This window comes from Coffea arabica, chromosome 2e (genome assembly GCF_036785885.1).
Source record: "Coffea arabica cultivar ET-39 chromosome 2e, Coffea Arabica ET-39 HiFi, whole genome shotgun sequence".
Classification (NCBI taxonomy): domain Eukaryota; kingdom Viridiplantae; phylum Streptophyta; class Magnoliopsida; order Gentianales; family Rubiaceae; genus Coffea; species Coffea arabica.
Window position 1 is genome coordinate 70,751,727 of NC_092313.1, and position 12,881 is coordinate 70,764,607.

General features: G+C 34.4%; 2 protein-coding genes and 1 pseudogene across 3 annotated transcripts; 2 read left to right on the forward strand and 1 right to left on the reverse strand.

The window, feature by feature from the left end:
• Nucleotides 1-618: 618 nt before the first annotated feature.
• LOC113732873 (transcription factor bHLH25) lies at nt 619-2,655 on the forward strand. The gene is made up of 3 exons (XM_072080900.1): nt 619-1,227; nt 1,736-2,101; nt 2,196-2,655. The coding sequence occupies exons 1-3, from the start codon at nt 652-654 to the stop codon at nt 2,277-2,279; spliced, it is 1,026 nt and encodes a 341-aa protein (XP_071937001.1). The 5' UTR covers nt 619-651; the 3' UTR covers nt 2,280-2,655.
• Nucleotides 2,656-3,384: 729 nt separating this feature from the next.
• Nucleotides 3,385-4,797, forward strand: LOC113729425 (probable polyamine transporter At3g13620; annotated as a pseudogene).
• A 4,179-nt stretch (nt 4,798-8,976) lies between these two features.
• LOC140037051 (transcription factor bHLH18-like) lies at nt 8,977-11,033 on the reverse strand. 2 transcript variants are annotated; one of them, XM_072080899.1, is made up of 3 exons: nt 10,835-11,033; nt 10,055-10,658; nt 8,977-9,426 (listed from the first exon to the last, which is right to left on the reverse strand). In XM_072080899.1, the coding sequence occupies exons 2-3, from the start codon at nt 10,625-10,627 to the stop codon at nt 9,295-9,297; spliced, it is 705 nt and encodes a 234-aa protein (XP_071937000.1). In that variant the 5' UTR covers nt 10,628-10,658; nt 10,835-11,033; the 3' UTR covers nt 8,977-9,294. The 2 variants fall into 2 exon arrangements, with proteins under 2 accessions (XP_071937000.1, XP_071936999.1); XM_072080898.1 differs by having other exon boundaries at nt 8,977-9,813; nt 10,835-11,029.
• Nucleotides 11,034-12,881: the final 1,848 nt, after the last annotated feature.

Genomic DNA, 12,881 nt, shown 5'->3' on the forward strand with positions numbered 1-12,881 from the left:
GCAAGGGATCGAAGATGATAATCACCACATCTTTTGTGATGTTTTAAGTAAACGTAAGCCTTAAATTTACATATTTCATATTCTCCTCTACTGTTTTTAGATTTTTGTTTCATTTTTTTTCGAGTAAACCTAAGTGCTCTGTTAAATTCTTTCATTTTCCCATGGAAGTAGAGAACCATCATCTCACATACGTTTCTTTATTGACTTGTTAATTTTTGGCGGTACAAAGCATCCCTTCATCTTTAGCAAGCTGTCAATGGAAGATTAAGAAACAAAGAAACGTAAAAAGGAATAACGGCATAAGAAGTAGCCTTCATTACGTCCTCAACATGTTTTGGTTACCGGAAGAAAACAATTTTACTTCGATATAGTTGTTGATCCTTAGAAATTTCTGATTGATGTATGGTTGATCCGTATCCTATTATTCAAATCCATTTTAAAAAGATAGATTACTCCACGGACAAATCACACACAAAATTTTAGTCTTACTTTTGTAAAATCCAATTTGCTATTGCTTAGGATGCAAACTTTAGTCTTGCAAAAGTTCAAAGGCCCCATTGATTACTGAACAAATGGTTATGGTGCATCCCATTAATTCCTATTTCAACACAGGGGATGGATGATCCACATTTCGATGAGCAATGTGATATCATGGACTTTTTCGATGAAGAGTTATCTGCTGCACTAGGAGAAGATTTGCAAAACACTTTGTCCCAAGAAGACAATACATATTCCTCCCAGGAAGTTCCATTTCCCCATTGGGGGTTTCCTGAAATTAACCTTAAAAATACATATTCCTCCACCTTAATTCCAAGAAATAGTTCCGCAACCAATTTATCTGCACTTTCAGCCATGGAAGCTCCTCTAGTTAGTACTGAAATACCAACAAAGCAGCAAAATTCTAAGAGCTCTACTTCGTCCATTAATCTTAATCAACCTTTCTGCTCCCCTATGATTCTAACTTTTGGAAATTGTCAAGAAGTAACACTAGGAAGTTTTAGTCCCGAGGGTGATACAATGTCTGAGGTTTTATTATCCCAAGAATCCCATATGAATCTTAAGGATGCAATTATTAAAGATACTCAAAAGAAAAAGAAAAAGAAAACTGCCCGTCGCGTGAGGCCAGCATCGCAAACTTATGATCACATAGTAGCTGAAAGAAAGCGAAGGGAGCAGATCAGCCAGCGTTTTGTGGCTCTCTCAGCCTTAGTCCCTGGCCTGAAGAAGGTATCTAGTATTTTTTTTCTTTTTATTTAACATCTATTCCAACATTTTTGTTCCATTATCTTGATGATAGAAAAGTTTGATGAGACTTTAAAAATTGTGATGTCATGCCTCATGTCACACGCGACTAATTAAAGTAATCACTGTACTAGACAATAATATCTCGTGGGCACTGATAAAAATTTTTGCTCCAATGTCTTTTTGCCTAAAGCTAAAGAGGTCAAAGTTGAAGCGAATTTATCATTGGTCAATATAAGATGCAGAGTTTTTTGTTCTGATTCCCATTACTATAAAGGAATGAATAATGTAAGCTTGTATGTGCAATTGCTCTATCCTCAAAATAGAACCATTCAATCAAATTGGTTTAGCCAGTTTTTAGGCTACACTGCAGATGAGTTCAATTCCTATACTAACATCGGTAGGGACGAAAAACTTTCTCATCCTATTTTCTTTACAGCTTCACATGTTTTCCACATGGTTTGTCTGATGATGAGATCTTAATTTCTTGCAGATGGATAAAAATTCTGTTCTTGGAGATGCAATCAACTACTTAAAACATCTTCAGGAGCGAGTGCAGACGCTCGAGGAACAAGCTGCCAACCAACGCAGGGAATCTTCCGTGCTTATGAGGCGATCACAGCTCTTAATCGAAGATGAAGGATCATCAGATGAGATGGGCTGCCCCGATGAGCAGATTCTCCCTGAAATTGAAGCTAAAGTATGCAATAAGAATATTCTTCTGCGAATCCACTGCAAAAATCACAGAGGGTTGCTGGTAAAAATACTGTCTGAAATTGAAAAGCGCAATCTCTCTGTTGTCAATACAAATGTTGCACCTTTTGGAAGTTTGGCTCTTGATATTTCCATTATTGCTGAGGTGAGCTTTATCCAGTCTAATCTTATTAATTGGGAATGCGGCGTTCTTATTTGTTTCTTTTGAACTAATGATCCCTTATAAAACTTTGTTTCAGATGGACAAAGAATTCAACCTGACAATGCAGGAACTAATGAGAAGGCTTCGATCTGCTCTCCGGCAAGTTCAACAGTCTGATTGAATGCAGAATCATCTCCAATTCTGATAGTGTAGGACTAGGAGTGGCTGCCCGGTTTATCTAATGAAATTGCAATGGACTGAAGAGTGAAGCCTAGTGGTTAAGGACTGAAAGAATGGTCACGAAGCCAGACTAGTGACCAGAATGCCAATCATTCTTGTACTGTCAATAGGATAACTTTTGGCAACATTAGACTAAAATTTGCACCCATGAGGGTCTCGTGGGCCTTTGATTGCTTCTGTGGATTTTGTTTTCTTGTATGTTCATTATATCAATGTCCGGCATGATGAGGAGCTTTCACCTACAGTGGTATAGTATAATATACAATGGCTTGGTCCTCAAATATTCCTTTAACTGGGGACCATTATTTAGCTTGTCATTTTATGGGCATGATGAAACCTTGACCGCTAAATCAAAGAATACTCAAATTAACACTCTACCATTTTTTTTCTTTAAAGTCATCAAATAACTCATAAAAGCATAGTGTAGAAGTTGCATTTTGTTAGCTTTTGCAATTAATCTTTCTTTTTACAGTTAGTTTTGGGGTTAATTAAGTTCAACAGGACTTTATTACATCATTTACTATATACTTCACCTTTATGTAACCTCTATCTGACTGTTGGGAAAATTTCATCTACCATGTTTAGGACTAATTTAGGAAGAAAAGAAGTGAAATTCAAGTGGATAAGCTAAGTGTACAACAGTTTGATGCACACGCTGTAATTGGTTTGTGTAACATGTGATGATCAGTTTCTTAAATGCTGCTTATGTATGTAAATTGACTATTTTACTCTCTAAACTATCAATCAAAAGCAAAAGGTAGTTCATCATATTGCAAACCACTGGAACCTTAAGAAAAGCAATTGAACTTCTGCAATAAATGGGACTCGTTAAAATCAGTAATTGAGGAATGTTTTAGTAAAATATTGATGCATGAGAGTGAATTAGCATCTGAAGAGCACGATCCAAGTGTAACTGTAGAAACCTTTCGCCTTTTCCTGCATTTGTTTGAGGTTAACTACTGAAAAACCTGAGATAAGCAATTGAACACCTCCAAACAATAGGGCTAATCAAAATCAGTAATTGAGGCATGTTTAAGACAACATTAATGCGTCAGAGGTGAAATATCATTTGAATAACACGTACAAGTGTAATTGCAGAAAATTTCCCCTTCTTCTGCATTTGTTGATAAGTCTATAGAGCTAGATGCTATAATGGAGGCTCTTAATACCAAACAGTGATGCTTCAGTTGCTTGTGTTTCATACCATGACACTGGCCTTTGAAGAGGTCTTTTTTGCTCTGTTTCTTTCTTCAGTTTTTCGTCTTTAGTTTTGAGAATAGGTACTTTTAATTAGTCTTTGTATTATTCACTCATTTGCTACTCTATCAATGTTTATAACATTTTTTAAAGATGCTCTAAGTATATTTTGAAATTTGTGTGGGGAACCAGGTGAGGTGTGGGTAGGGGTTGTTGTTAGACTGCAGTTTGGTGATCAAGGTACGCTCTAAATGTAAATTTAGGCCTAATGTCATTAGCATCATTTGTACTAAAGTCATTGATAACAATCCTACAGATTCATCCTCACAGATGGATCAATTTAGGCCAAAAGTTTATTAAAAAATATTGGAATTTGTTCTTCAATACACTCTTTTGTCCCTAAATTTTTGGGACAATGTTAGTACTATGGCAAGTGAAGTTGACAAGTCGCAGAAGACTTTTCCTGTAGCACTTTTGTGTGCTTTCATTTTGATTTGTTCAGGCTATGTTATACCTCTTCTAGCTATCACTGGGGCAATATTTGTTGATAAAAATTTATGATAAACTAGATACATGGCTAATAAAATTTTGCGGCACAAATGATTTCTGGTAAATGGTTGAAAATTTGGATTGAAGTCGGAGTTGTTTTATCAGCAATTGGCTGATGCTCAGTTGAGCAACTTGAGAGGAATGGCTAAGATTGGATTCTTGCCTAAGTTTATCAAAGTAATGTAAAAATGGTTCATGATTAGCTGTTGATATTGTAATCAACTGCTTTTTCACTTGGTCTTTCATATGTAAGCTACACAGATATGATATCAGCAAATTTCTTGTATAGTTTAGGGATGCTTTTGGAATTTCCATCCTTTCTTTGGTTGAGAAGAAAATTTCCTACCAGGTTTCGCTAAGGATGCTGGCTTTGGTGATTATGTGCCTAATTCTATCAAGATTTTTGGTGTTTACAATAGCTATAGCCACCAAGATCGTGTATTTGGTGAGTCTTCTGATGACTGTTTGTAGGATTGCTTCATGCTTGGTATTTGTTGATGAAGTTGTGTGAGGCAAAGAAGTGGTTCAAATTTAATGTTGGGGAAGAAATACAAGGACAAAGATATTTTTATCTTTTGAAGATTCTTGTCAATATAAGTACTGAAAAACAAGTTAATGACTTGTCTATCTCCATGAATTCACTAAGTGGGACACATGTTTCCAAAGATTTTATTACTCTTGCCATTGATTCCATGTTTTGGAAGATTTCATAATTTCGCTCTGTCTTTTCTTGCGTTACTTTAAGCATCACTAATTAAAGCAATTAAAGCATAAGAGATTTCTCTTTCTTTTTTAATAATTTATTCCATTTCCTCGAGATATCCAATAGCTTATGGCTCCATTATTGAAATTTGAAACCCATGGCCAAGTCATACCCATTTCTTCAATCCGGTAACTGAGTCACAACACTGGCCAAAATAAAGGACAGTAGAAAAGCAAAACAACTGAATAGAAAAGGACTACACAACAGCCATTGCTACCTTGTATCTTTTCGATCCATTTTGTACGCCTTGCTAGTCATCTTTGGGAGCAACCGAATTCCAGGAGGTGATCATTTGCAAATGAGGGAGACAACTGAATGGCTATATTTAAGCGGCATTATGATCAGTATTGCCTGGCATAGTGGCATAGCATATTCCCTATGAATGCCGTGCTAACTGCTAATGAACATGAATTGTTCATTAACAAATAGAGGATTATAGTCTCAAAAAATGTGAGTTTTATCTAATTCTGTTCTAGTGTTTATCCCGTTGTTTAGCAATTAGTTTACAATTTCAGTTTGTCCTATCTACAAGTGATAGGCTGGCTAACATATGCCAGTATGCCACATCTCTTCTTTCTGTACGTACAATCTGAAACGTGGAAGTCTTATCGTTATCATTTTTTGTAATAGACGAGACGTGTGTGATTATGTACCACGAGTGGATTGTGAAGTAGCCATTGTAAAAGCGCCACAAGCCAGTTTTTGGAAGTTAGAATGGCTTGATTAGCTAAGTTTCGTAGGTGCCGCCAGAAGTCAGCAATTGCCTTTTAGTTGTACTTGTGGAGTTAGTTTAAGTGTAGTTTATGAAAATGCTTGCTAAAAGTAAAAAATGACCTGTTGGTGAGGTTTGAAAACCAGAGTGAATGAGTGTTATTTAGCACTTAGTAGAGGTTCCCTGCTCCCTTGCTCTGAGTCCCATATCGGTTAGTTAGAGTGTGCGTGAGTTCCACTTAAGTTCCATAGGTGCAACCAGAAGTCAGCAATTGCCTTTTGGTTATACTTGTGGGGTTAGTTTAGGTGTAGTTTGTGAAAATTCTTGCTAAAAGAATGGCTTGATTAGCTGGAATAGAAGAGGAGGGATCAACTGATTTCACCCATAACAAAGGAAGCAAATGGTCTTTAGAAGCATTTTGCGCAAAGTTTATGCGATAGAATCTCTATGCTGGTTTAATCCTAGCTCTTTTGATGGGTACATTATTCATAACTCTCTTGTACTTTTGCATAATGCCACATGACTTTCATAAGATTTCAAAATATCGATATAACCTCTCTTACAGTTTTGGGTAAAGTGAAAATTTGACGATAAATAATGTCATTAATTGGCATGCCAATAATGCTTTTACTTAAATACTAAATTGATTAATGGTCTAACTAATTTGCATAAAATTATAGGGGATTATGTGGATAGATACTAAACGACAAGCTTGTTAAGTGGATATTTATGCAAAATCAAAGAGGCAAGTTAAATAAATATTATAATTATAATTTCATCACACATACTTTTTGAATGCGTCTCAGCTAATCACCATAATTGGAGATGCTTTCTATCTGTTTTTGACTTTACATAAAATGACTGGGGATTATATGGATATTTTAAAATTTTAGGGAGATCATATGGTATTATAAAAAATTGTATGGGGTTATGAGTAATTTTCCTCTTTTCAATGATTTTTTAAGGGTAAATTATATTTCATCCTCCTATGATTTACTATTTTACCACATAAACTCTTTTATAATTTTAAAAGTTGTACAAAACTTGCTTGTAGTCTGGACTAAATGGTCAAACTGGCAAACACTGTCTTGTGTCATATAACCAATTTCAAAATCTATACATAACCTCTTTACAGTTATCTAATTATTTTCATCTTGATACTGGGTTATTTTTGAAAATTTAAAATTTTAGTCAGCTTTGTTACAGATGGAAAATTCCTCACTTTAGTCTTTTACGACAAATAATAAGGGCGTTACGTGTAATTTTGAAAATTATAAGAGAGCTATGTAGAAAGCACTAATTCACAAGAGTGTAAAGTATGATTTACCATTGTTTTAAAAACTGCGTATTATGCTCACAATTAGTGATATTTTGGTAGACATATTTACTTTTGTTGGCATACTAAATCAAGTCTAAAAATAAAAGTTTATAAATTGTTATTTAGCAATATTTTAGTCAAGTCAAATTTTTAGTAGTTTCATTGGAGTCAAATTATGGTAGTTTTATTGTTTAGGAATTAGTATTTTATTAGAAAATTCTTATGGTTGTAAAACTTGTTTACCAAGTCATGTAGTTTATAAATAGGGAGTCTTATTATTGTATTAGTAGAAGAATAAAATTTGAGAAATTTGTTATTTTGGTGTGTGATTAATAGATTATTGTTGGTATTAGTCCTCTTCTCTCACACCTACTTGCATATGTATAAATTGGCTCCCCATCTACATTGGTCCCCATCTATATTGATTTCATGAAATTTATCTCCTGTAACTTGTTGATTGATTTTTTGGATTCTATATCTAATATCAGAGACCTAGGTTCAAGAAATTGATCCTATGATGCCTGTGAATATTGAAAATTGTCCTGACTATGATGTTAGTATTGGACATTTTTCACTCTTAGATGGAGCATAAATTACTATGAAGAAGTCAGTTGATCGAGTTAGACCACAAAATTGGTCATGGAGTATCTAGTTGATGCAGATTGGACCATAGGATTGGTCTGAAAATTGTTAAATTGATTGTGATTGTGAAGTTGTCAGTTGAATTGTGATTATGAAAATCATGAAATGAGTTGCCAATAAATTGATATCAAATTATGCGACAAGAATAGTCTATCCAGATGAGTAAATTATGTTAGCGAGTCAAAAACAAGTTAAGTGAAGAGCTAAATCTGTTTAGGTACATGGAATATTATAGTAGCAAAAATTTTTGTAGATGAAAAATTCAAAGTGATACTAGTAGAATTTTACAAGGGAGATTATTGATCATGATGGTGGTGAACTCGATCTAAGAGAAAGTTTGATTTAAAGGAGGCAATGTTGGTACACTAAATCAAGTCTAAAAATAGAATTTTCTAAATTGTCATTTAGCAGTGTTTTAGTCAAGTCAAATTTTTAGTAGTTTTGTTGGAGTCAAATTACAATAGTTTTATTATTTAGGAATTAGTATTTTATTAGAAAATTCTCATGGTTGTAAGATTTGTTTGCCAAGTCATATAGTCTATAAATAGGGAGTCTAATTATTGTATTAGTTGAGAAGGGTAAAATTTGAGAGCATTATTCTTGTGGTGTATGATTAATATATTATTGTCGGTATTATTCCTATTCTCCTGCATATATTTTTATGTGTGTAAATTACCTCTCCATCTACATTGGTTCTATGAAATTTATCTCCTCCTACAACATTTTGATATAATTTTTTTGGGTTCTACAACTTTAATTTTTCTTTCAAATGTATTTTGTGGCTTAGTACGTAGGCATCAATATAGCAATGTGTCTTATTTTGCTGGACATTCCTCTTCAGCTAAGATGTGATAACTGCCAAAAAAAATAAAAATGTGCTAAAACAGCAAAATTTGAACATTCTGACCATTGTTAAGGATCCACTATCCATCCGTGGATCCAACTTAACAAATTTGCACAACTCTCTGAAATGAATCCAATTCACTTTCTATGGAATACAGGGACTGATTCTTAATCCGTGGATAGATTCTCAATAATCCATGACCGGATTCTGAAATTTAAAATTCGTCAACAATTGTGTATATATAACTCATCTTATTTTAGTATCCACAAAAGTAGTTGGCTGTGCAAAAACTGAAAGGATTATAGTTACATTACATTAGGATCTCATGTAGTTCATGGTTTCAAAAATTGCTATCTGATTTTAATTTCTTTTTACTCACATAACATATGCTCGTGGTATCTAATACCAATACAAAATCATTCGAGTTTGGCAATAGTTTTCTATCTTTAGAATCATTAGGGTTCTGAAATTTAATTGTATTTACATTGCATGAGTTCGCATTTAAAAGTCGTGATAGTGGCTTGTCAAACAAAAAAAAAAAAGAAAATCGTGATAGTGACCCGACCAATTGATATATCAACAGGCAGGGAAAGAATAAGTGAAGGATAAGCAGTGGCAGACTGTCATATTATGATATTAATGGGCACTATTAGAAGAATCCAATAGCTAAATTTCAAAGAAATTACAGGCAACATCTGCATATACGTACTATATCATAGTTTCGTGACCCACGAGGTGAATTATTTTTCATCGACTAAGAGCATCACAGCTTCCTCCAAAAACAACAAAAAAAAGGGAAAAAAAAAAATCTAGGCCATGATATTGGTCTGTCTGCATCCTCCACTAGATCGACAGTCTTGCTCCAGATCTTTATCTCAATTTTTTTTCACATAGGACGCCAAATCATCAGCAGTTTTATTATTAGTACAGATCAAGGCATTTTGAAACAATTTCCCTCAAAACTCAGCACTAAGCAGCCTGCTTGCCTCTCTGGTGATATTGATGAACAGACACAAGACTTCCCAACTGCTTCCATGATTATCAGGTTGAATTCTTTTTCCATCTGAAAAAGATTAATTCAAAGGATCATTGCTCGAAAATCTGTTGCAATTTTACTGAAAAATTGTTCCATGGATCAGCAGTAATTGTAATGTCAAGAGCCCAACTTCCAAATGGTGTCACACTAACAGCAAGATTGAGCTTCTCTACCTCAGAAGCAATTTTTGTCAGTACCCTTTCTATGATCTTCACAATGAACAATCAGAAAAACATTCTTGTCTTAAAATTTAGCCTAAATTTCAATCCGTGGCTGCTCATCAGGGCCAGCCATATCATCTAAATAACCTTCATTTTCAACTAAGAGTTGTGGTTTCTTCACAAGCACCGCTGGTTCCATGGTTTGTTCCTCCAGCTTCTTTGCTCTCTCCTCAAGAATGAAAGTTTTATGCATCTGCAAGAACTTAAATGACTCGTGAACAAGAATTCTATAAGAACTTCGGTTGCAAATTACGTGCTGAGATTTCAAAATCTATATATAGGTTGAAAACTTGCACGCCCGATCAATTTATTTAGTGTAGTCGTCACTGTCTGCCTGATCAATTTATTTATCTAACCGATATTAGCAATCAACACAAACTTGTCTACTATGCTGGTTTTTTTTTATCCCTAGTTTAGGAAAAATTAGATAGTACCTTCTTGAGACCAGGAACCATGGTGGAAAGAGCCATGAAACTCTGGCTGAACAGCTCGTTTCGCTTTCTTTCTGCTACCACGTGATCATAGTTTTGGGTTCGTAACCTTGTACGACCGCCAGGTTTCTTTGCTTTTGTTTGGACAGTAGTATTAGTGGCCTCATCAAGTTTTACAAATGAACCTTGGGATGTCAAAACCTCAGACACTGCATCATCCTCAGGGTTCAATGTTCCTAGACTCACTTGTTGAGGATTTATTCCTAGCATATTTGGATTCCCAAAAGTGAGAATCAGTGGACAAGAAGAAGCTTGATCAAAATTTGGCACATTGTGGATGCTTGACAAGTTATAGCCATTAGGCTTGTGCTGTTTGGCTGGTCTTTCAGGAACAAATAGATGAGCTACCATCACTGAACTAAGAGATCCGAAAATCTGGAGAAGGATGAATTGCCTTTTGGATACAGAACTAAGATATAGAAATAGGTGGAGAAAGATGAATTGCCTTTTGAAGACAAGAGAATATTGAAAGTAACGGACAGCTGCGGCAGATAACTCTTCATCAAAGACGTCCATTATTGATCACTAAAACTGGATCCTCCATTCCCTGTTAATTAAGACAAAGGAGAAGGTTGTATAAGCTTTTCATACGTACTTGAATTTTTCCTCCTAAGTGATCTTTGAAGCTTCTGAGATGGGTGAAACATATCCATACCTTAAAAAGCAAAACTGGGAAATAAAGAAAAAAACGAAAGAAAGAGCAATAGAGAACAAGAGGCGTACAAGTCCAGGACATTTTTATCAGTGCTTCAAAAGGATCCCCCCTCTGCGCTCCATTGTCAGGGAAGGCCCCTCCTTCAATGGAGTGCAGAGGATGATGAATGGAGCAGAAGACATCACTCAACCATTTATACACGGTTGTACGCCTGATTCATTTAGGGTTTGAATGTGCTCAAGCTGCACGATGACTAGTTCATGAAATAATTTATTTGAAGCGTGTAAATTGAGAAAATCGTTAAATATTACTATATTCGATGAACGATTATATGCCATAAATATTCACTAAACTATTCTACGTAACTCTAGTACCACAAATCCACCAAACCTCCCCCATCCCCACCCAAAAAAAGTTTATTTTTGGGTAAAATATCCAAAAACTCCCTGTGATTTGCTAAATATTCAATTTAATTCCCTCTAGTTTGAAAACCTATACTATAACTCCATGTGATTTCAACTAAATTGAAATTGGATGGAAAGCATTTAATCTAACGGTTATACATGAAATATCAATATTGCTCTTATATAAATGAACTCCCTATGATTGGTTGAATGTTCAATTTAACTCCCTCTGGTTTGAAAAATTACACTTACTACGATTTCGACTAAATTGAAAATTGAATGGAAAGCATCTCACGTATAGTAGGGGCAATATTGATATTTCACACACAACCGTTAGACTTTATGCTTGCTGTCCAATTTTCAATTTAGTCAAAATCACAAGGAGTTATAATGTAGGTTTTCAAATCAGAGGGAGTTAAATTGAATATTTGTCAAATCGCAGGGAGTTTTTTGGTATTTTATCCTTTATTTTTTCTGCTTTTTGTGATATGAATGGATAAAAAGATTCTTTTTTATCTCAATTAAAAAAAAACAAACATCGGGTGATCGATACCATTAGATAGTAGATATAACTTGAGTAAGTCCGATTACATATCTTAGTTGTACTTGTTATAGAATTTTATGCAAAATTAAAATATCATTACGATGCAAAAATTAGTGTATACAAACAAAATATTTTATGTAACTAAAGCCCATTAGTATATTGTAATTATACTTTGTACGGTAAAATAAGTACATTAACGATCAACAATTGTACATCGCGTAACTCTACTATCACTAATCCAACACCCCCCATTTCCAGCTACCCTATTCGCATTACCCCACCTCCCTTCCGGAAGAGGGGCAAACAACCGTTCCTGACAGTTCATGGCCAAGATTTGGTCAAAAAAAATTATATGACCAGATCTCATCTTGTATCTGATTTTTAATAATATGTGTGAGATCCATAAAATTTTACTCTAGAATTATACGTTATTAAAAATAAATTATATTATATATAAATAGAGTTACACCATATATAAAATATACATAACCTTCAGGAACTGCAGCTGTTCCTGCCCCTGTTCCTGCCCCTGGTACCTCCCTTCCCCAAACCGACGCCTTAAAGCCCGAGCCCAACTTCTGGTACGAAGATTCCCATATCTACGACCTCAGCCTTTCCTTTATGGTTTTGTTTTTGGGATAATTGCAGAAACCTCCCCTAAGGTTTTTGACATTTGCACTGACCTCCCCTGTAGTTTGAAAAATTATACTAACCTCCCCTGAGGTTACTAATCTTTTGCAAATTCAGTCCAAACGATTAAAATATTGTTTTAGGGAGTGAAATTAGAATTTTTTACCAAATTTGTCCTTTGTACTACATGTCCAATGAATGACAAAATACTACAAATCAATTAACAATTAATAAATTTTAAGGAGTATAGTTTATAGACAAATATGCATTACCTATTTAAAGTACCGGCTCTTTATGGGTATTTTACTTTCAAACATTTAATTTAATACAAATATTTACGCTCAAATACATATTTGTATTTACTTTCAAATATTTAATTTTTGTTAAATACAAAAACTACCAATCTCTCTTCCATAAAAATATTAATATAATACTTTTTCAATTTTAGTTACAAACATTTATGTATTTAACATAAATTAAGTGATTCAGAATAAAATACCCATAAAGAGCCAATACTTTACTCATGTAATGGATGAA